Source organism: Hyperolius riggenbachi, chromosome 5 (assembly GCF_040937935.1).
Source record: "Hyperolius riggenbachi isolate aHypRig1 chromosome 5, aHypRig1.pri, whole genome shotgun sequence".
Classification (NCBI taxonomy): Eukaryota; Metazoa; Chordata; class Amphibia; order Anura; family Hyperoliidae; genus Hyperolius; species Hyperolius riggenbachi.
The window spans coordinates 134449578-134474683 of NC_090650.1; the positions used below are offsets into that span (position 1 = coordinate 134449578).

A 25106-nucleotide genomic window follows, 5' to 3' on the forward strand; every position below is an offset into this window, starting at 1 on the left:
TGAGAGTGATTCAAAGGCGCAGAAGGGCAAGAGAATGGATTTATTTGCTATACCAGGATATCGGCATTTCTCTTGCATCATCTTGTAAGAGAACACAGGCAGTGCCAGGGTTTACTAAATTGCTAGCTGCACTACATTTTTTCAGAAAAGGTTCCTATTAAGCCGTAGCTGGCGAAATTGTGGGATTGTCCCAAGTCACTTCCAGAATCCTGGTCCATGTGTTAAGCGCGATTCGTAATGTTGCTACGTGGTGTTCAAAGGACTGCCTTTTTACCCACAATTCCCCGGGAATCTTATGGCCTTGTATTAACCACTTTACCCCCGCGCGTACGTATTTCTCCGCCCCTTTTTCCATCCTTTAAAAACCAGGGACGGAGAAACACGTACTTTCCGCGTTCCCGACGCTGCCCGCGCTCCCGCTCGTAAACACGCCGCCCGCCGCTAGTAAACACGCCGCCGCCCGCTCGCCCAGAGATCAATGAACGGGAAAATCCATTCCCGTTCGTTGATCTAAGCCCCGCAAGCCCCGCAATGATCAGCTGCTCTCCTATGGGCAGCGCGATCATTGTGAGAAAAAACTCACGTGTCCAGCCTCCTTATTCTTCCTCCAAGCTTCCGGAAGGAAGCTTGGAGGTCGCATTAAAACAAAAAGTTACTGTGGCCATCTTGTGGCCAAATAGTAAACTACACCCTACACATTTTTCACATACAAATAAATGACTTTTACACATAAAATTAACTCATTACCTCCCACACTCCCCATTTTTTTTTTTTTGTAATTAAAAAAAAATTAAAAAATTTACAATTAAAAAAAATACATAAATAGTTACCTTAGGGACTGAACTTTTTAAATATTTATGTCAAGAGGGTATAACACTGTTACTTTATAAACTATGGGCTTGTAATTAGGGATGGACGCAAAACTGAAAAAAATGCACCTTTATTTCCAAATAAAATATTGGCGCCAAACATTGTGATAGGGACATAATTTAAATGGTTTTATAACCGGGACAAAAGGGCAAATACGTTTCATGGGTTTTAATTACAGTAGCATGCATTATTTAAAAACTATAATGGCCGAAAACTGAAAAATAATTATTTTTTTCCCCACATTTTTCCTATTTTCCCATTAAAACACATTTAGAAAAAAATAATTCTTGGCATAATGTCCCACCTAAAGAAAGCCTAATTGGTGGCGAAAAAAACAAGATATAGTTCATTTCATTGCGATAAGTAATAATAAAGTTATAGACGAATGAATGGAAGGAGCGCTGAAAGGTGAAAATTGCTCTGGTGCTCAGGGGGTAAAACCCCTCAGTGGTGAAGTGGTTAAATTACCGCTGTAAAATGGAAATATATAAACGTTACCGAATGGTTACCGCATTGTTATCGATATTTTTACCGAACTCACACTGAATGCGGAAAAACCTTGATGAATACAACTAGAAATCGATAAACTTTGAATTCAGTGATTTAACAAACTGAAAAAAGTTATCGCAAAGACAATGATGAATCGAGGACCAAGTTGACATTTTTATTAGTATTCGTAAGTAATAGCAGCTTCAAAATAATATTAAAAGGTAATTTTAATAACATTAATTTACAAAATGATTTGTGTAACATTTTTAGGAAAACTTTAGTATGATTATCTAGCACAGCACGTTGTTACAGATTGAAGCAATTTAACTACTTTAGGACCATGGTGATTTAAATATACGGCCTGTTTTGGTGGTCACCTGGCTGGCAGGGCGTAGATTTCAATCAGCCGCCGCTGTGCATATCCTCCGTTTCCGTCGCTCCCCGCGGATCTCACCGCTAAAACACGACGTCTCTCGCCGCAGCTCACTGGCTCTGCCTGTCTTTATGACGGCAGAGCCATGTGAGCCGGTCAGGAGCCAATTTCATTGGCTCCTGTCAGTGTCTATCAATGTAAGCCACTCCTATAGGCTAACATTGACAGACACGGTCAGGAGCCAATGAAAGCGGCTCCTGGCCGGCCCACATGACTCTGCCGTCATAGAGATGGCAGGGTGGATGTCAGGAGGATCCTTGCGTATGGCGGTTGCGGTGGGTATGCGCAGCGATTTGTCGGGATTCCGTCGGTATTGTACCAGCGGTCTCTCGTCCTTAACCTCCCTGGTGTTCTATTAAAGATCGCCAGGGGGCAGCGCAGCGCTATTTTTTAATTATTTTTTTTTCAATCATGTAGCTAGCCTAGCGCTAGCTACATGATGCCCCCCTCCCTTCTGCATCCCTCCGATTGCCGCTGGCACTGTTAACCATAAGGAAATCCCGTTGTGAACGGGATTTCCTTTAGGGCTTCCCCCGTCGCCATGGCGACGATCGTGATGACGTCATCGGGAGTCCCGATCCACCCCTCAGCGCTGCCAGGCACTGATTGGCCAGGCTGCGCAGGGGTCTCAGGAGGGGGGGAGGCCCTTACGCGGCGGGTAGCGGTGCATCGGCGGCGAGCGGCGGCGATCGTATACAACACGCAGCAAGCAAAGTGCCTGCTGCGTGTTTTAAAAAAAAATATGAAAATCGTCCCAGCGGGGCCTGAGCGGCGTCCTCCGGCGGTAATGGACGTAACAACTCGTCCATACCGCTAAGGAGGTTAAGGGGGCAGAGACCGCTGGTACTTAAGTGGTTAAAGGTGTGACTTGAGAGACCCTGTATTAGGACTCACACTAAGGGAGTTTTTGCCCTTTTTTCCAGCGCAGGCGATTTTCAAAATCGCCCACAAAACGCTTGTGCAATGAATCTCTATGAGAAGGTTCATATCAGAATGCTGCGTCCGCTTTGGGGCGTTTCTACTATAATGGAACATATAGAAAGAGTGATAAATGCTCACAAAACCGCCTTATCCGGCGATTGCGTCATTTTTTTTTTTTTTTTTTTTTTTTTTTTTTTTTAGAATAAATACATTGTATTTATTATTTTCAAGGTCAAAGAGGTCACGTCCTGACTGGAAACCGCTCTGGAAAAGCACTTAGAAAAGGGCTTTTTACCAAAAATGCAGAGCACAGTGGAGAGCCGGGAGGGGAAAAAAAACCAACGCACAAAATCGCAAAACGCTTGCATTTGGGATTATGATTTTAGATGTGAACAAGGACTCATGGAAGTTTTTTGTTAACGCTAGTTCAAATGGGTAATTTGCAGTAATTTATTTAGTTTTACTGTAATTTGACAAACCTGACAAATGAAGTTACCTGAAAATCATTATTTTTACTTGACACCATATAATGTCCCAGTATTATCTATAGTAAAATAAGATTTAGGCATATAATTCAGAAAAAGAGCTAGACTTCAAATCTAAATAAAGACCAGAGTTTAAAGAGAACCCGAGGTGGCTTTGTATAACGTTAGTGGGGCACAGAGGCTGGTTGGGCACACTAACACCAGCCTCTGTTGCCCCATGGTGTGTGTCAAAGACCCCCCTGCTCGCCGCTATACCCCCGCAATGCTGGCGACACGCAGCGTGTCGCCAGCACAATGTTTACCCTAGCGCTGTCTGTCATAGTGTTGTCCGGATCATGAACGATTCGGATCTTTGATCCGAATCTATTTTATGAGTCGATCATCCGAATCATCAAAATGAGTGATTCGGATCACAAAAGGGGCGGGGCCAGGAGCGACACGCCCCCTCTCAGCGGGGTCTTGGAAGCAGAGCAGAGATGGATCGCTCTGTTGGAAGGGAGCCAGCCTTGCAGGGAGCCAGGTAGATGGGAGAGGGGACATGGGTGCCACTGCCAGATATGTGTAGAGCACACATACTGGCTATAACGTGCTGCCCATTACAGGCTGGCTTTTCAGTAGTGCTGCACAGTGATCACATTGGAAGCTTTTGGCTCAGCACAGCTCAGTAACTTTGCAGACAGTGTGATTGAAAGGCAATATAATCCTCCTGCACTCGGCACTAAACAGCTGCACTTATCTTCTGGGAATGCTTTCTTTCACTGTGCGACCTTTTCTTTCAAAGTGTACAGATGAACATATAGGTGAAATATATGTAAAGCATGTGATTTGCAGCATGTGGGTATTACGTGCAAACATTTCTGCTCTCTGCTCGTCCCTCCTCCCTTCTCTGTCCACTCCCTGCCCTCTGTCCATCTTCTCCCCTTCTCTGTGTGTCCACTCCCTCCCCTTCTCCTGTCCACAGACCTGTCCTGCTGTTCATTTCACCCCCGAATGCTTCCGGTAGTAAAATGATCCGAGATTCGGATCAAAGATCCGGATCTCTTCAATGATCCGATTCGAATCATCCGGATCATTGAAAAGATCCGAACTTCCCATCTCTATCAGCGCCGCTCCGCCGCCTCCTCCGCATCGCCGCTACCCGCCCTCGTCCCTTCCCTCACGCTGATTGGAGGGAAGGGACGAGGGCGGGTAGCGGCGATGCGGAGGAGGCGGGGGAGCGGCGCTGACAGACAGCGCTAGGGTAAACATTGTGCTGGCGACGCGCTGCGTGTCGCCAGCACTGCGGGAAGGATAGCGGCGAGCAGGGGGGTCTTTGACACACACCATGGGGCAACAGAGGCTGGTGTTAGTGTGCCCAACCAGCCTCTGTGCCCCACTAACGTTATACAAAGCCACCTCGGGTTCTCTTTAAAGGGCTCTGTAAACCCCATTTATTTTGTTAAGTTACACCATGATCAGAATTCCTTTAGTCTTAAAGTAAAATCCAACTTTTGGTGAGCTTCTCAACATTACTAATGTCCCAAAATTGTCTTTATAAAAGCAGAAGATACATGACCTACCTGTCCACCCTCTTGTCAAATTTTGTTTGTGGCTCAACCATTGCTCAGGCTGCAGGCATCTGCCCAGCTACTCCATTCATCCGACTTCAATATTCATGAGTGCATTGCTGTATATCAGAACACTACTTTCCCTTGGGAAGGATCTATACACAAACAATCATTCACATACTGTATATCTAACTGTAGGAAATGGAATAAGCACATTTAAAAGGAACCTGAACTGAAAATAAAAAGTCAAAATAACCATACACAGGTCATACTTCCCTCCTGTGTAGTCTACTACTCAATCTCTTTCTCCTCTCCTGCGTCCCATTTGTCCACTGTGATCAATGGGATTCTCCGTCCTCCATTTTAAAAATGGCCATTACCCCCTAACAGCTGCCTGGTCAGCACACTGTTAAACTGTAATATCTCCCACTTGAGCCATAGGGAAACATGGACATTACCTTACACATTCAGTTGTAACTGACAGCTGCTGATAAATAACTGTCAGCAACTGGTATATTTCAGTTGTGACAAAGTATTGTCAGAACTGGAAGGGATCACTGTAAGCAGAAAATGGTGACCTTCTGAGAGGAACTGACAGTGAGGTTAGTATGTAATATTCATTTGCAGCTACGTCATGTGCTTATTTTGAATAATTTTTCTCGCTTCAGGTTCCCTTTAAGCTGTCTACACCTTAACTGGATGTGCGCCCAGACTCTGCATAGCATGCTTACTGAAACTGTACAGCAATGTGGCTATGCTATGTATTTACTGCTATTATGAAGCCATTTATCAGGACATTGGTAATAGAATAAAGTCTACTACAAATTATTTCACTTTAAGTAAAGTATACTAAATTAAAGTAGTTAGCATGCACCAAGCCAAATCAGATCGCGCGCAAAACTTTGCGCCTGCAAAGCCTGGTGCGCGTGAAACATTGCACAGGTGTGCGACGAAAACGGTGCACCTGATGCGCCTATAACAGCACATTGTGTGCGCATAGGGCGCACCTAATGCGCCATTGTGTCGCACCCGGTGCAACGTTTCGCGCACACCGGGCAGTGCTAAACTTTGCGAGCGAACGTGAAACTTGACGCGCGAGCGCTAATTAGCGCGCACAAAGTAATTTTAGGAGTGATAAGAGGCTTTTCACAAGCGTTAGCACCTCTTTGTGAATCAAGCCCATTGTACCCCACCTTCCCTACACACCCCAACCCCTTCTCCCATTCTCTGTTACAACTGTCCAGAACTTTGGATTCATGTGATCTGCAACCATCACACCAAGGCAACTTCTTCACACTCTCCTTCTCCACACCACTCCTCTGTTACATAATACCCGTAGCCACATTTCCTGATGATCAGCATATGGGGAAGATTAGTATTAGTAACAGCTATGCCTTCACCCCCATTGGTATTGAAGGGAGAGGGTGAGAAGCATAAGTACTTTGCCACTTCCCAGCAGTGACAGCAGGAGGCTTGGTACACTGCAGTGACACAGTGGACTGCTTACTGAGGACAAATACAACACAGGCAGAAGCCTCTGTGGGACATAATCATCAGAACTTCAGTGGTCTGCGTAAGGAAAAAATGATTTTGGCAGTTTTGTTCCTCTTTAAAGCACATCTGAAGTAAGAGGAGTATGGGGATGACATAATTTTTTCCCTTTAAACAATGCAATTTACCTGGTTGTCCTGCTGCCCATTTGCCTCTAATACTTTTAGTCATAGACCCTGAACGAGCATGCAGATCACATGCTTTGACTGAACTCCTACTTGATTAGCCACATGCTTGTTTCAGGTGTGACTACTGCAGCAAAAGAGATCAACTGAACTGACAGGCAACTGGTATTGTTTAAAATAAAATCAATATGGCAGCCTCAATATGTTTCTCACTTCAGCTGTACTTTACATCAGGAATGTGGAACATCGTAATATTGCATTTCTTTGTGACTATTAGTCCCCATTTGCACTGTACATGGTTTTTCTTTTTTTGTTCTGACAGCATATTTTTATCAGTGAGCTTATTCACTACTAATGCAATATCTGAATTTATAAAACATTGCAGTATACTGCTTTATTTCCACATGCCACTAGCATTTGACATTTGACTGCATTGTACTGCCACCAAAGACACTTTTGTGTTTTAACTGTTTATAAATATGCATGTATGCCTAATAATTTGCAGTGCTTGTTGCTTGGGAATCCACATGTGGAGTTAATATATTCTATTTTTTTACTGGAATTATTTATTTCTAATGCACATTTTTTTATAAAAATAAAGACTTCTTACAAAAAAAGGATGCGAAGTTAATGGATATGGCTTTTCTTTTATAGCAATCAGAAAAGCATATGAAATGGCTCATTGATCCCCTACCAGTGAATGTTCGAGTAATTGTCTCTGTGAATGTTGAAACGTGTCCTCAGGCATGGAGGTAAGTAAGTCATAAGTAGCTTCTCAGAAACATTTTTGGTTAGTTAATTGCAAGCATAAGTTGTGTGGGCATATTGTAACTCTCATTTTCCTGGGAATCCACATTATAACTTCATATCGTCCTTCATTACAGCCACATTTGTACACATGACGCGCCTTATTCCTCACTACCCGTAGGTCTATCATTTGATAACGGCTATCTGCTACAGATATTCAGGCCAGTTATTGGACAGTGGATTACCTCATATTTTGCTTCCATGCAACGCGCAATTTTTCACAAGAAATGTGGATCGTGAAATTTCTCTGAATTGTACAATGCTGTCTACAAATTTGCATGATCTATATTCCAACGTATCAGTGTTTATAAAAGGGTATTATCAATAAAAATAACACTTAGCAGTTGTAGTCACAATTGTATTTGTGGCAGAGGCGTAAAGGGTTTGCACCTGCACAGTAGAGATGATACTATCGTGCTCAGCTATTTCCGCCTTAGCCCGAACAAAGAGCTGCTGCTGCGCCTGCGCAGGATCATGGTAGGTAAATATTGCACCGCTTGACAAGCTTGTCAAGGAGGTTTCGGCGAAGCCAGGCCTGGATTCCCCCAAGCTAAAGAGGATGGGGAAGCCTCATTGGGACCCTGATTCTTTTGCTTTCCCAAGGTAAGTATCCACCAGAGGGCTTTTTGTTACAAAGTCTCTTTAAAGAAAAAACCTTACCTGATTAAAATTTTAAATAAAAGTGAGCTCCCAGAGCTGGACATTGCTAGGCAACAGGAGGCATGACCTGGGAAGGGTATGAGGGACCTGGGGTTCAGAAAGGCATAGGTTACCTAAGGTAAAAGGTGTTAAAGGAAGACGGGCATAGGTCACCAAGTCTCAGTAAAAGCAAAGGAGTGGGTGAGGGGCTTTCTTTTCAATAGGATTGCCACACCCACTCTTCTTGGGATATGCAAAGTTGGTGAGTGCGATATATATTAATTTGTCACAGCAATGGGGCAGGTCCCTGACAATGCCAGTTGGATTGATTATGGCAGCGGCAGGACTATCCTCTTGGCTTTTGGAAGCTAAGGAGAGCAGTGGCTGGTACAGTGGTTTGTTGTGATTAAAGAATTTGGGGGCATTGTCATGGACCTGTATGATATCTGAGGTAATCTTTTGATAATGTACTAACCCGGTCTAACTTCTAGAAATATGTTGTTTGATTATGTTGTAAAAATCTGATGGATTATTTTAATAAAAGCTGTGGCCTTTTAAATTCCAGTGGGGTGTCATGGTATCTTTTGTTAAAGGGGCACTATGGAGAAAAATAAGAAGTACATTTCTTCCACAGTAAAATGAGCCATAAATTACTTTTCTCCTATGTTGCTGTCACTTACAGTAGGTAGTAGAAATCTGATAGAAGCAACATGTTTTGGACTAGTCAATCTCTTCATGGGGGTATTCTCAGGGATTTATTTATTTTCAAAAGCACTTAGTGAATGGCAGTTGCTCTGTCCAACTGCCAAAAAACTGTGTAGGGAGCAGGGAAGCTGGCCAGCATCATTGTTTAAATCCTTTTTAGGGAATATCTTTATAAAGAATAAAAGCCTTGCTGAGAATCCCCTATGAATAGATGGACTAGTCCAAAACCTGTTGCTTCTATCAGATTTCTACTACCTACTGTAAGTGACAGCAACATAGTAGAAAAGTAATTTATGGCTCCTTTTACTCTGGAAGAAATGTACTTCTTATTTGTCTATGTTTGCACGTATTTAAAATTTTAAAAAGTTTCGCCATAGTGCCCCTTTAATGCAAAGGCCACATAATGGGCCCTCCCCAGGTCATGTGACATTTTCTCCATCTTGAAGTAACCGAGCTGCTTACACTACAGTAAAATCCTCTTATAATAGACTTCAAGGGACCTGGCCAAGTAGTTTTCTGTATCAGAAATGGTCATATCTTGTATATTCATCCAGGTGCAGTATTGGGACCTGGAGACCAAGTTTACCATAACCAGATGTTTACTATGTCAGAGTTTACTATAAGAAGATTATACTGTAGTATGTTTTCACTTTCATTGTAAGTTAATGTCTAGATTGATTTTAGCCCTTAGTATCGATCGTGAATTTAATTGCAAATGTTTAAATCCACACTGATTTATGAACGATTAGATGTTTTTTCTAATTGGGCAAAATACATTGTATGACCATCTTAAAGGAAACCTGAAGCGAGGCGTACAGGGAGGCTTCCATATTTATTTCCTTGTAAACAATACCAGTTACCAATTACACACCTGAAACAAGCCTGGTGCTAATCCAGACAGATTTTTGTCAGAAACATGATCTGCATGCTTGTTCAGGGTTTATGACTAAAATAATTATAGGCAGTGAATCCGCAGCACAGACTGGCAAAGTGCATTGTTCAAAACAAAATAAATATTGTATGTCAGCCTCCGTATCCCTCTTACATCAGGTTTCCTTTAAGATCTCTTGGACATAAGAGTGTGCTGACTTTATGTTGGCGGTGTAGCTGAAGGCAAATGGCCAGGGTGGTATTGAGGCACTGCACGAGTTTTGGTGCAGTATAATGTTGAGAACAGGTTAGAAAACACTGCCATAGATTGCATGGACACTTATTTTGCCAGCTGTGTAAAAGACCTATCTGCAGTTCTGACCAACTGTTTGTTTACAGGTTGTGGCCAACCCTTCATCTGGATCCACTAAACTCAAAGGATGTAAAGGCTCTTCTAAATCTTGAATGTAGTGGAGCCAATATTGCACTAACCAAAGAACAGGTTGATTTTTATTTTTTTAGTTTTGCTCTCTTGTTACTGTTAAGAACATTATTTTGTGTTTTCTCCACCCCTTTTATTAGCTGTAAAGCCATTAGAAGTGGTTGTATCAATTTATAATGTGTCCTGTGCCTGTGGATTAGACCAGGCCATGGTCTGACTTCTGTGGGTGGGGGGCATTTCAGTTTGCTGCACTAACAATTCAGGGTGTTGAGCAGGCATTTTTGTTATGGATTAGTCGTTAGTGTCAGTGAAAACATCACATTATGCAAAAAGACATCAAAACTAAGACACCATTGATTGATGTTGAAGCCCTTTATTAATTGACCATTGGTTGAGAAAATATGTTATTTTTGTGGTCAAGCTGCCATATGAGTTTGATGAGAAGGAGTGCAGGATTGGGTGGTACATGATTGAAGGCTGCATTGTTTCATAGCTTTGCATAAGATATCAGCGAGTTATAAAGCATTTTCCTGATTAATTTATGGCCAGCTTCAGTGGCTTAGCTAAGAAGCTTTGGGTTCCAGTGCAAGTTTTACTTTGGGCCCCCCCAACAATTTTATACATAACCATTCATATGGCGCAACAAACCCTGTCCAGGAGAGCCACAGTGCCAGAAAGGTGTTAGCAGAGGAGAGGAACAGTTTGTTAATGATTATGACTTTTCAAAGCATATAAAGAAGTGATCATTACCAGCATAACACCATTGAAGAGCTAATGCTGTGATTGAGAGAGGGCCCCTTGTGGACCCCTCTTGTCCAAGGGCCCTGTGCGGTCGCAACGTCTGCATCCCCTATTGCTACGCCACTGACCAGCTTTTACTCCATTACCTGTCCCATTGATGTGGTCAAACTTGTCACTGTGAGGACACTGGTGAAATGTCTGCAATGTTTTATTTGTTACAGCATGCAGGACGTTGCTTTCACAATATAAGACAAATTGTGGTTGTTGTTTTTTTTTATTTCTTTTGTTATTACAGGAGAGAAAATTAGAGAGGCATTGTCGGTCAGCGACAACCTGCAATCCCCTCTATGTTACACTGCTGGCCAGATTACTCATTTGGTAAGTTGGAAAGAACCAGACCTCAGTTCACATTTTTTGGACAAACTGCCTGTTCACATACATTAATTTTCATTGATCTACCGCCTCCCATGGTCGTGCACAGATTGGTGAATGGCAACATATGTTCCCAAAGGCAATCTAAGTGTCTAAATTATCAATGATTACTGTTGCAATGCGCAACAGTAATCATTGCATTGTAAATAACATCAACTGTCATTTTGTGCTGGCCGGACCACAGCTGGAGCTGCATTCTAACCAGACAGGACAATGTGTCTAGTGGACAAAAAGAATATTACAGTAAAAAAAAAAATAATAAACTATAAATTTCCTATCCCTATAGCCTGTGATGAAATGTAAAATTTTAATTGTCACCTTATGGACTTAGTTTTTTAAATACCATGAGGGTGTATTACTGTTATTTTTTAAAATAAGGGCTCGTAAGCATTGATCGAGTACAATGAGAAAACCAAAATGCAAAAAATACACCTTTATTTTCAAATAAAATATTGTTGCCATACGTTGTACAAGGGACATTGATTAAACATTGTAATAGCTGAGACAAATGGGCAAATAAAATGTGTGGGTTGTAATTACAGTAGTACATTTTATTTTAAAACTGTAATGGCAGAAAATTGAGAATTCACTTTAAAATTTATATAAAATAATTATTCGCAAAAAAAGTACCACTCAAGAAAGCCTAATTTGTGGTGAAAAAAAAAACAAATTTATACAGTAGATCATTTAGGTGTGATAAGAAGTGATAACGTTATTGCCAAATAAATGGACACAGTGCTGAAATGTGAAAATTGTTCTGGTTTTAAGGGGAAAAACCCTTAGAGGTGAAGTGGTTTGACTTAAGACATAACTTTTTTACAAATGAGGTCAATAGTGACGTATAAGAAAAAAAGTATTTGTTTAATAGTTAAAGAAAATCTGTAAGTAACCCTCAGGTGGATGGGGGATGGGGGCTGCTGTGCACAGACTGGATTCTACATTGTGGAAAGAGAGGCGCCAAAAGGATAAAAGTAGTTAAAACTTTTTTTTTTTAAACGGTGGAGGCAGTGATGGACTTACCCCCTCCAAGCAGACACAAAAACAGGTTGATATTCTATCAACAGGCAAATGTATTTATATATACTGTACACTCCAAAGGGTCAAGGCAATGCATTTTGCAGGTGTCTATGTCTCAACCAGAGGTGCTAGGCTGAGACATAGAAACTTGTTGCTGTATGCTCCATCCCCTATTGCCTTATGAAGTGGTGCCACCCCTGCGAAACGTGTTGCCTTGACCGTTTGGAGTGTATATATAAATAAATTTGCCTGTTGATATAATATACACCTGGTTTTGTGTCTGCTTGGAGGGGGTAAGTCCACCACTGCCTCCCCCGTTTTTTAAAAAAGTTTTAGCTACTTTTATCCTTTTGGCGCCTCATTAATTTCCACATTGTTCGAGTTCACTCATGGTGGAAGGGTGTTACCCCCTTGTTTCCAGATCTATAGAGAGCGACTTCTTAATCCTGAGTGGGAACAGGTCTACTCTCCCCACCTGCATTTACAGTGGTTGCCTTAGTGGTAACCCATGTTTGTGAGTATAACTTTACATACTTGCCTCTCATCACCCACATCAATCCAGTACATACTGCACCATATTGGAGCCGAGACTGCCTGTCGGGGTCTGCCTCTGCCAAGAGCTAGCTAGTGTGTGTACAAGGTTTTAAGGTGCTCATTAATGGTACAATTTTTTAAACAAACGACCATATTTCCGATAAGATCATTCAGATTGAAAAAAATAAATTGTATTTAATAGATCCACAACACTAAATGATTGATAATCTGATCATTCAAGATTGTTGGAGCCCATCAGCTTCTCTGTTTTCATTTAAGACAGAATATTCTGAGTGAAATTTTGGTTGTTCACTAAAAATTATACCATTAATGGACAACTTTAGACTGCAAGTTACCCAATAAATGGTGTCTTGAATTAAAACATCATGCCTTTACTGTTGGCTAGCAAACTACAATAACATGCTGTCTTTCATATTATTTATCTAATAAATGTTTTACTATACAAACCACTGAAATGCCCATAAAGTATGGATTTGTTCATGCAGGGCTGGGAATGTGGAGAGCATTGCCAGTACTTTGCAGCAATGTCTGCAGGGCCAGGATACAGTGTCACTCTACAGATTCGCGCTTCAGTCTGTTCAGGAGTTCCTGTCCACAGCAAAAAAAAAAGACTTCATGAGGGAGGTAAGATGCTTGAAGCAAAGTTACTGTTGACATTTTCCTAATGCTGAAGAAGACTTGCCACACCATGCCTGTTCTAAGGACACGTGTCTGTTAAAAAATTCTTGAAATGGTTACACTCTTTTTATCCACTTTTGCAGAGGTTTTACCATAAGATTATTCCAGTATTTCTTATTTACATACCTGTCCCACTGCCACTCAAACTCAAGAGATTTCTCTTTTGTGTAGGGACAAGATCAGAAATACCACTGTTTGGTGAGAAAATAAAGGGGAAAGGTTATCTAAATCAGAGTTCCCCAACCCTGTCCTCAAGACCCACCAACAGTACATGTTTTGCAGAAAACCACAAACATTCACAGGTGGGGTAATTAAGGTGGCCATACACTGGTCGATTTGCCATCAGATTCGACCAACAGACAGATCCCTATCTGATCGAATCTGATCAGAGAGGGATCGTATGGCTACCTTTACAGCAAACAGATTGTGAACCGATTTCAGCCTGAAACCGTTCACAATCTGTTGTGGTGGTGCTGCTGCTGCTGCCCCCACCCGCCCGCATACATTACCTGCTCCGCCGGCGCGACTCCAGTCTCCCGGTCACCGCTGCTCTGTCTGCGCTCTGGTCTCCAGGTCCGGCATGCCTCACTTCTTCTAGCCCGGCAGGAAGTTTAAACAGTAGAGGGTGCTCTACTGTTTAAACTTCCTGCCGGGCTAGAAGAAGTGAGGCATGCCGGACCTGGAGACCAGAGCGCAGACAGAGCAGCGGTGACCGGGAGACTGGAGTCGCGCCGGCGGAGCAGGTAATGTATGCGGGCTCTATTGCGTCGGTCGTCGGGCACTCGAACGCCGCTAGCGATGCGCTCTTTACCCGCGGGCGATCGACGGTTATTTTCCGCACGGCGCGATCGACGGGATCGGACGAAATGGATCGAAATTCGGCGTGTAGCGTGAACGATTGGCAGCAGATTCGATCCCAGTGATCGAATCTGCTGTCGAAACGGGTGCAAATCGGGCCAGTGTATGGCCAGCTTTAGTGTCTCAGCAGAGCTGATTAACTTCCTCCGGATTTCCACAAAACATGCACTGTTGGTGGGCCTTGAGGACAGGGTTGGGGAACACTGATCTAAATGACTGATTGTGATAATTGCGCTGATTAGCAGTAGCAGATTTGTGTATCTTTCACCCAGTGCCCTCTGAACTAGAAGTTGCTGCCTAGGAAATACAAATGGGTGTTGTTACTACTAACTACTACTACACAGATTATTTTGCTTTTAGCCAAAGGCAGGTATGATAATTGGGCAATAAGAAGTTACAAGACACATTTTTACTGTACATTGTGCCAGACCAAACTGCAATTCCACTTTAAGATATTGTAATTTACTCAAGTAATATGGTATATAAGAAAAAACCCTGCAATTAGAATTCTACAAGTCTGAAACATACATAGAAAGGCAAATGCTAATGTTCATTTTGAATTATTTGCCACAATTTGAACTCTTTAACTCTAGTGTTATATTTTGATTATACTCCTCTTTCCAAAAACGTTGGGACACTTTGTAAAATGTAAATAAAAACAATTCAATCATTTAACCTTTCCAATCTCTTGTAATGATCTCTGTAGGCTTTTCTGGGCTGAGCCTGTGGGGTCACCACCACCCGTCAGTCAAAGGGGAGGGTAGTGGGGCCAGTGTAGGCTCAAGCTCTGCCCCACAATGCACGCACACCAACGTATTACGTTACTTTGGTTTTCACTGCATATAAATCATTTATTTGTGAATTTGAGGTGTTTTCTGCACATTTGATAACAAAACAAAAATATTTGACTTGTATGCAGCTGATGCATAGACTTCTAAAACCTTCCTGTACCCAGATGTTTTTTTAGCATGGTAGTTTTACAGTTTGTGTGACTATTTATTATGCTGAGCTGCCTGGATTACGTAACCTCCTATTTGTTCTTTTTTTCTACAGATTCTTTGCCTTATTAGTGTCAGCCACAATGGTGTTAGTGAATGTGAGCTGATGGAACTCTGCTCGGGACTGACCTGGCCACTGTTAACGTTTCTGGTGTATCACCTGCATAAAATGGTTGTGTTAAAATATAGTTGTGGTCTGTTACAGTTTCAGCATTTACAGGTAATGGGATTAAAAATATGTCCTTTAGTATTTACAGTGTTCTTTCTTCTCTATCATCATAGTTATAGTTGAGTGTTTACATAATACAAATTTCTCAGACTGGATTCGGACCCCTAAACCTGTCAGGTGTATCAGTAGCTTTTTCAGTCTTCAGTGTTCTATGGCCACCTCTAGTGTAAAGGCCCGCTCAAATGACAAGTTTAGCCTGTTAGCCTGACCAGGCATGTCTGCTCTAAGAACCATACACACTCAGGTGCAGACAAAGTGGCGAAGGCTACACCTGGTTACTATGTGACACAGCCTTACATGAAATATTTAACACTTTTGCACATTGTTGCATTTGAATGCACGGTGGCGTAGTGGTTAGCCCTCTCGCCTTGCAGCGCTGGGTCCCTGGTTCGAATCCCAGCCAGGGCACTATCTGCAAAGAGTTTGTATGTTCTCTCCGTGTCTGCGTGGGTTTCCTCCGGACACTCCAGTTTCCTCCCACATCCCAAAAACATACATATAAGTTAATTGGCTCCCTCTAAAAAATTGGCCCTAGACTACAGTACTTACACTACATAATATAGACATATGGCAATGATAGGGATTAGATTGTGAGCTCCTTTGAGGGACAGTTAGTGACAAGATATATATATACACTGTACAGCGCTGCGTAATATGTCGGCGCTATATAAATACTTAATAATAATAATAATAATATCAAATATTTTAATCTTTGTCAGTATGAATAGGGAATTCCTTTGGAACGTGTTGCAGCTTGTTTTGTTACGTACTTTCTTTTAGTGTTATTGCAAATAACTATTTTGCCACCTATGTGAATATCTCCAAATTGCTTCATGGTTAGTAGACAAATACTGTATTCAATGCAGCCCATCCCAGAGTGCTTAGTGTTTACACATCAGCACTGAGCTTCTACTGTTCTGAAGAAAAGGGTACAGATCCACCATGTATATTACAAACATGCAGGAAGGGATTTTATGTATCGGATATGAGCTGGTGTGTGACCGAACCAGAGAAAGCTGCTCTGTATTTAGAAAATGTGCTTAACGCAGCATGCGAATTTCCCCTAAGCTGCATTGTGATCATGTTTTTACAGAGAATGCAATGCCACAGTGTGAACCTAGCCTTAAGGTTTTGCCTCAATTTCTGGGAGTCCTAGTTATCGAGACAAAAAGCAAGAACAAATCTCACAGAAAATCTGACCCTTAAAACATGAAAATCTCACATTCAAATGTGACACAGACATAAAAAAGGTGTATTTGTCAAAAAAAACAAAAATGCTCATTGAGCATTTATTATGGGCTGTTTGTTCTAGAGTATGTCTGCATTGCTGAAGAAACCCATGGACATAGTGTGAGAAAAGGTCGAAATTATAACTTGGAAAGAACTATAGCTGCAGACATTTTGGGCTCTATTCACAAAACTTCTCTTAAGTGTCTTATTTATCACATAATTGATAAAAATAACCTTTCAGCACATTTACAAGCAAAATAATCACTCAAAGTAAAGTTGTTCCTGATTAACTTAATTGTAATATTACCTTTCTCACCCTAATTATATTATGTTTTTTCTCTTTGGGAGCTTAAAAAAGCAACACAGATAAGGTGCAAACAGAGAAAAACAGGTGAAAAAGCTTTGTGAATCATGCCCACAGTGTCTAGATTTTTTTTAATTCTGAGCTGCAAATGTATAGTTTAGCTTTGGTAGGAGAATTCAGGAGTCTGTCATTTACTTTTCTGTCTGTAGGCCGAGGAGGCGGTGAGAATGGAGTACATGCAAGGAGGACAGAATATTGTCTCTGAGTACAGAGAGAAACTTGTGCACTACTTCACAACACAGTTAAGGTATAGGTATAGTATGATCACCTATTTACATTGTATTCCAAGACATCAAATGGGCACCTTTGTCTATTGTAAAAGGTAATGAAAGAGGAACTGTAGTAAAAATAACAGTGGAATAAAATTGCTTAGTTTTTGTGTGTGTGCTATGTGACTATACACTAACCTAGAGGATTATTAGGAACACCTGTTCAATTTCTCATTAATGCAATTATCTAATCAACCAATCACATGGCAGTTGCTTCAATGCATTTAGGGGTGTGGTCCTGACAATCTCCTGAACTCCAAACTGAATGTCAGATTGGGAAAGAAAGTTGATTTAAGCAATTTTGAGCGTGGCATGGTTGTTGGTGCCATACGGACCGGTCTGAGTATTTCACAATCGGCTCAGTTACTGGGATTTTCACGCACAACCATTTCTAGGGTTTACAAAGAATGGCGTGAAAAGGGAAAAACATCCAGTATGCAGCAGTCCTGTTGGCGAAAATGCCTTGTTGATGCTAAAGGTCAGAGGAGAATGGGACGACTGATACAAGCTTATAGAAGAGCAACGTTGACTGAAATAACCACTCGTTACAACCGAGGTATGCAGCAAAGCATTTGTGAAGCCACAACACACACAACCTTCAGGCGGATGGGCTACAACAGCAGAAGACCCCACCGAGCACCACTCATCTCCACTACAAATAGGAAAAAGAGGCTCCAATTTGCACGAGCTCACCAAAATTTGACATTTGAAGACCGGAAAAATGTTGCCTGGTCTGATGAGTCTTGATAGAGTCAGAATTTGGTGTAAACAGGATGAGAACATGGATCCATCATGCCTTGTTACCACTGTGGGGTGTCTGTATCAATGGTCACTTTGGAGGGGAGGGGGCCGGATCTGCATCATTGGCCACTTTAGGGGTGGGGGGCATCTACATCTTGATTGAGTTACAAAGGGGCTCAGGATTCTGATCTTGACGATCTTTTTCATCCTAGATAACTAAGCTACCTTTATATAAAGTTTTAATCTGGAAATAAAATAAGATGCATACTACTTTTTCACCTTTGTGGTTGTTAGGGTTAACATATTCATATATTCATTCCCCCATAATCAGATTAAGTTTAGCTAATGACATGACCTTAGATGTACAGTGCATCTAATATCTCAGCTTGGATATCAATTTCTTTGACATATAAAACTTTGTCTAGAACTGGATAAACTAGATTCTTCTTTGAGTCTGTTTTTCATGATTGATAAATGTTAAATCAAACAACAATTAATAAAAAAATTATTTTCATGACCTTTCCAGCCGAGAGCGCGTGACATGGAGGAGTGCAGATGAACTCACTTGGTTATACCAACAACAAGGAGAGAAACAGAAACTACACAAATGTCTAATGAACCTATTTGTATCACAAAATCTCTATAAAAGGTTTGTATGTGAAGGATTTCAGAACGCAGGAGCTTCACTATGGACAATGGAACAGAATTGCTATGTTGTCGTTAAAGGACCACTATTGCAAAACATTTTAAAATTTTAAATACATGTCAGCGCATACAAATAAGAAGTATGTTTCTTCCAGAGTAAAATGAGTTATAGATTACTTTTCTCCTATGTTGCTGTCACTTACAATGGTTAGTAGAAATTTGATGGAACCAACAGGTTTTTGACTAGTCCATCTCTTCATGAGGGATTCTCAGTATTTCATTTATACTTTACAAAAGCAGTCCCTGGGAAGGATCTATACAAAGATTCCGGCTGCCACCTACCTGTTTGCACACTATTCTGGCAGTTGGATTGAGCAACTGCCATTCACTAAGTGCTTTTGAAAAGATAGAAAACCCTGAGAACTCACCATGAGGAGATGGGCTAGTCCAAAACCTGTCAGTTCTGTTAGATTTCTACTACCTACTGTAGGTAGCAGCAACAGAGGAGAAAAGTAATGTATGGCACCTTTTACTCTGGGAGAAATGCACTTTTCATTTATGCGTTTTCATGTATTTAAAATGTAAAATTGTTTCGCAATAGTGGTCCTATAAAACTCAACTCCAGGCATAGTTCTTAATATAGCATCTAACAGCTAAGTAAGCAGAATGTCCATATGTCACAGGTGCATCAAATAAAGTTTTTGCATCTTAAATTTTGATTTATGTAGTCTTGTGATATGAAGTAGTTCAGCTGAAAGAGTGATCATGAGGCTCTTGGGAAGGGGCTTTTCCTGGTTTGCTTCTATCATCATGCTGTTCAGACTTCAATTGTGCGGAGTACAGACTGAAATCCCTGAGAACATTTCAGCCTGCAGCTCTAGAGCAGGGAGTGGTTGGTGAAAAGTGATACAATCTTGTACAATCTTACTTCCTCTACGTTACTACTCAAAGTATAGTCAGTTAAATTACTCTTCTACTACAGTACATAGATCAGGTAAGATTATACAATGACCGTTGTATCATTCATGGGCACATTTAGACTTCATCTGAGCTACTTTTCCCACTGCTCATTATCAGCCTAATCCTCTTTTGCAGGGCTTCCCAACCCTGTCCTCAAGTACCACCAACAGTGCATGTTTTGTGGAAATCCACAGAGGTTGTTAATCAGCTCTGCTGAGACGCTAATTACCGTATCTCACCTGTGAATGGTTGTTGTTTCCTGCAAAACAAGTACTATAGGGTTTTTTTCTTTGGTGATTCTTGTAGGGGCCAAGAATACCCATGGAATAAGTGGGGAGAGACCGAGATCCCAATGGTGCAGTATCGTCAGGTATAGGGAGGATAAAATGATTTAGATATATACTCACAATTCCTGCAACCACCATATAGGCCTGCAGGGAATTAACCGTCCCCGCTTGGTACTCCAGGTCCTGCTGGATACTGGATGGTTGCTCTCCCGTAGTATGATAAACTTTCCAGAAAAACTGCAAAGCTATTACCTCCAAAGGAGGTCTGACTGGTAACAGGTAGGATAGAGGTGCCCAATGTGTATTCTGTTTTAGTATTTTAAAATACAAATACAAAAAAATATAATAAAAAGAGAGGTAATCACTTACCTCCCCAGAAGATATAGACACCAGTTCAACTGGGAAAAAAAGTTTTTAGTCAAAAAGCAACCTGACAACGCGTTTCACGGGTCCATGGGCCGCTTCCTCAGGTCAATACAAAATGCCTTGATAGCATAGGGGATAGAGTTTATGCTGCTCTAATTGTGGTATTTGAGGGCAGGGTTGGGATGCCCTGCTCTTTTGGACCCTCCATTTACTCCTCTTCCTCTGCATGTCTCCTGACATGAGTGCAACCACACATGATGTTATCACACACAGTGAGTCTCAATGCTGACAGGTTGTGAACATTTCTACCTGAATCCAGTGGGTAGTTTCATCATCATGTATGGTGAAGGGTATGTGCTGGGGTATGATCACATGGGGATCACAAAGAATTTCCTCTTTGTTCTAAAAGATTTACACCATAAAATCTACTTCCACAAGAACATTTGTAGCAGAACAACATTCAAACAATAAAAATAGCACTTTGTTCTTCAGTGGAAAGCTCCTTGCTTCAGGGGAAAGCTTCTGGCCGCATCCAAAGAAGTAATTTCTTTATCTTTTGTTTACATTCCTTTGTCAGATACATTTAGTAACCATTAGCAAACTGCCAAAACTGAGCTGTACTGAGCTGAGAAGCAGAAAGAGCTAAGGAGCGATCACTAGATAGAGCTTAATATAAAAATACAGCAGCTATGTAATAAAATGGAATGGGAGCTTTCAGAGAAGATAAACTGTATTTTGAGAATTTGTAAACAATATTGTAGTCAATCAGGGGCATAGCAATAGGGGTTGCAGAGGTTGCGACCGCATCGGGGCCCTTGGGCCAAAGGGGCCCCGAAGGGCCCTCCCTTAACTACAGTATTACCTCTCTATTTGTCCTGTGCTCATAATAATCACTTCTATAGATACTTTGAATAGTGGTAATCATTAACAAACTCCTCCCCATCCCCTTCTTGCACCTCTGACACTGTAGTTGCCATTGGCAGGTTTTGGTGCGTTGTATCAATTGTTATGTATAGAGTGCTTGGGGGGCCCCATTGTAAAATTTGCATCAGGGCCTACAGCTCCTTAGCTACGCCACTGTAGACAATATTACTTGTGCACAAAAACAAATCTGATAACTTGTATGGCTAATAAAAAGTAGGAAAACACAGTTTTATTGAATAGTATGTCAGAAATGTATCCCACTTTAAGTTAGCATGCTTGTTGTCTGTTAAGTTTTGCTTTACCTATATACACCCTGCTTACTTGCTATAAACGGCAATTAATTAGGATAGTGTATGTATAGAGTATAAGTACTGCTAATTGAGATCTATTTGCTGTCAGTTCATGTAGAATTTAAACACTGCAAAAAAAACAAGCTCTTCCACTGAGTGCCTGCACAAGACTAAGAAAACGTTTTGTACTTCTGCAGTTGGGGTTTAAGGTTCAGAAGTTCTAAAAGCGTAAGTGTCTGATTCTATTGTATGGGATTCATTAATATATTTATTCATCATTAGGGGACGCTTTGCTGAACTGCTAAGCTACTGGCAGCTTGTGGGTAAAGACAAGACAGCTATGGCCTCTGAATACTTTGATGCATTGAAGCAATATGAGAAAAGCTGTGAAGGAGAGGAAAGCATGACCTGCCTGGCAGACCTCTATGAAACGCTTGGACGGTTTCTCAAAGATCTTGGTCTTCTCAGTCAGGTAATTAGTCATTTTTGTTAGCCTTATTAGGAATTTTACATTTGACTTTGTTACATTGAACAGGCCAGGATACGCACAAGATAGGAGCAATAGATTTTTGGCTTATTTCGACTATAGTAATGTACAGAAGCAGCCAATCAGTTTTCTGTAACCTATGCAGTCATGCAGGAAAGTGCTACCATGCTGTGTATTTAATTTTATTAGTGCTTCTATTTTCATGGGATGGTTCAGTAAGACATGTTATAAGGAATGACCTGAAATGTAGAAAGCCAGCTTATAATGTGTTCCTTAACTGCTGCATGTCAGAAAATGAGTAAGGCAGTTCTCTATAGAGAGATTTATTATTAGGGCACACACATACTGTTAAAGGGACATTTCACTTTTGCTGATAAGAAAAATAAATCAGGTATTTCCTTTCAGCTCTTTAGATCAAATAGGGTTAATGGAAAAACTGGTGCTTGATTACCATGTTTAATGTGAATATAAAACAAAGCCTTTCCACAGTCTTCCTAGCAGAAACTACCCAATGGGTGTGTCACACCCTACTGCCAGTAATTTGCCCAGGTGCAGGGCCATATTTGTATTTTGTCACCAACCGCTATCACGTTCCTGTCCTCTGCTCCCTGTCCTATGGTCCCCCTGTTCCTGTCATGTGCTCCTGTTCTGTGCTCCCTATCCTGTTCTCCCTGTCCTGTGCTCCCCATCCTGTTCTCCTCTTTCTGTGCTCCCTTTCCTTTGCTCCCATGTCCCGTGCTTCCTCATTCCTGTCCTGTGCTCCCCTGTTCCTGTCCGGTGCTCCCCTGTTCCTGTCCTGTACACCTATTGGAAGAAATTGAACTGCACATGCGCGGCAGCATGTATTGATGGGAAACACTAATTGCCTTTTCTCCTATTAGGCCTTGTTCACATCATAAATCACAATCGCTGACGCCAGTGCTTTGCGATTTTGTGTGTAATTATTTTTATTTTGCGCCTCCCATCGCTTACCTGCACGTTGTGATTTTTATAAGCGCTTTTGCAGAGCGATTCTGTTATTTCACTTCCTGAAGTCAGTCAGGAAGTGGATTCTTTTACCCGGAAATTAATAAATACAATGTATTTATTCATGAAAGCGCTGGGGAAATCATTATTCAAAGCGCTTTTTCAAGCTCTTTGAGATTTCCCTGTACCTTCCATTGAGACAAATCGCCCCGAAAATGGTACAGGCAGTGCTTTGGTGAGCGGATCGGAATCAAACCGCTTAGATGTGAACACTCTCATAGGGAATCATCATTGCACAAGCACTTTTAGGGCAATTTTGAAGATCAATGGCGCTTAAAAAAAGCCAAAAGCGCCCTTAGTGTGATCAAGCCCTAACTCTATCCCTGCTGTGTGTGTCCGCTCCAGCTTAATTGAAGCCTGTATCGCTTGCTTTTACTGCCATATGAGAACGTTATCCATATGTCAGCAAATGCCAGCGGCACAGGCTTCAATTAAGCTGGAGCGGACACACAGAGCAGGGATAGAGTTAAGAGGTGCATGGTGACCGTATGGCCAGTATCTGCCTGTATACTTGCACTAGTGGCAGGCAGCTGGGATGGTCTTTTGTGCGCCACCCTGTATTTGTCCCTCTTGTGCAGATTTGTAACATTTGCCTCTTGGATGGAAAGAGCACTGGTAGCACTACTGGAAGGCTGTAACTCCATTAAATTACAACCGTAACAAGAAGGATATGAAGGCTACCATATTTATTTTATTTTAAGCAATTCCAGTTGCCTGGCTGCACTGCTGATCCTCTGCCTCTAATGCTTTTAGCCATAGACCCTGAGCAAGGATTTAACAGATCAGGGGTTTATGACATTATTTTCAGATCTGACAAGATTAGCTGCATGCTTGTTTCTGGTGTGATTCAGACACTACTGCAATCAAACAGATCAGCAGGGCTGCCAGGCAACTGGTATTGTTTAAAAGGAAAGAAATATGTCAGCCTCCATATCCCTCTTGTTACATTTGTCCTTTAAGTTAAAATGTCCTCTAAAGAGTAGGGCATACTGTTATTCCAAAAGTGTAATAAAGACTTGTTTATACTCTAGTTTTGTTAAAAAAAATAAAAAAACATAAATGAATGGAGATTCTAGTTAGTTGCTTACTTCCATATACCTCATCAGGCTGTAACACCTCTTCAGCGATCACTGGAGATCCGAGAAACGGCTCTGGATCCAGATCATCCCAGTGTAGCTCAGTCACTGCACCAGCTGGCAGGGGTCTATGTGCAGTCCAAGAAGTTTGGGAATGCTGAGCAGCTGTATAAACAGGCTCTGGAGATAAGTGAGAATGCATATGGCAGTGAACATCTGAGAGTGGCCTGGGAACTGGATGCTCTGGCTGTACTTTATCAGAAGCAAAACAAGTAAGAAAAGTCACAATGTCACTTGTTTTTATGTAATACTGACTTTAACAGAGTGGTTTGGCATGGCCTATGGTGGAGTTTGGCTCTTGTGGCATGTTCCCAAGTTTTGTCACAGAGAGCCTGTCTGTCAGAGCAGAATTACACCGCAGCAGTGCAGGTCATGTTTACCAGGCTTTTAATCACATCCTATATTTCTTAATGTTACGATTGTGGAGTAGAGGGGTTCTTTTCATTCAGACACGTTTGCTTATTTCCATCCACATAGATATGAACAAGCAGAACAACTACGAAAAAGATCATTAAGAATTCGACAGAAGGCTGCAAGAAGAAAAGGGAGTATGGTATGTCATGGCACATGTATTGATACTTGGTTTAGGTCCCACAAAGGATGTTGTTTGCATGGAGTATGCATGTCCTCCCATGCTATACTAGGTTTCCCCTGGGTGCCGTGGTTTCCTCCCACAATTTAAAAGCTTGTTGCTAAACTAACTAGGACAAGCATGTGGAAGTTATTAGACTGTAAGCCCCAGTGTGAGACGCTGACTGATGTTGATGATTCAGTGTTCTTTAAAACACTCTGCACGATAGAGCTAGTGTTGTGTAAAGTAAAATAAATAGAAAGCTCCATTATGTCATTATACATTTCTGTGAGTTCTGCGTATGCAAGTTATTAGCTGAATGCAATGAATTGTAATTTTTTCTTTTGCAGTTTAGATGCTGAGGCTTGTTTGACAACAGTCACATCAGTTGTGCTATAAAGTGGAACTGTAGAGAGAA

The 25106-nt window shown here is 41.5% G+C and overlaps 1 protein-coding gene across 2 annotated transcripts in view; it reads left to right on the forward strand.

The window, feature by feature from the left end:
* The window catches only part of NPHP3 (nephrocystin 3), a 94949-nt gene that overhangs the window by 36128 nt on the left and 33715 nt on the right, over positions 1 to 25106 (forward strand). Inside the window, exons 14-23 of one of the 2 annotated variants that reach the window (XM_068236275.1) lie at positions 7076 to 7173; positions 9842 to 9944; positions 10921 to 11003; positions 13115 to 13253; positions 15219 to 15383; positions 17136 to 17239; positions 18523 to 18645; positions 21751 to 21940; positions 24088 to 24329; positions 24595 to 24670. In XM_068236275.1, coding sequence (XP_068092376.1) covers positions 7076 to 7173; positions 9842 to 9944; positions 10921 to 11003; positions 13115 to 13253; positions 15219 to 15383; positions 17136 to 17239; positions 18523 to 18645; positions 21751 to 21940; positions 24088 to 24329; positions 24595 to 24670 — 1323 coding nt within the window. The remainder of the gene's footprint in view (positions 1 to 7075; positions 7174 to 9841; positions 9945 to 10920; positions 11004 to 13114; positions 13254 to 15218; positions 15384 to 17135; positions 17240 to 18522; positions 18646 to 21750; positions 21941 to 24087; positions 24330 to 24594; positions 24671 to 25106) is intronic. The other variant, XM_068236276.1, reaches the window with a different exon arrangement.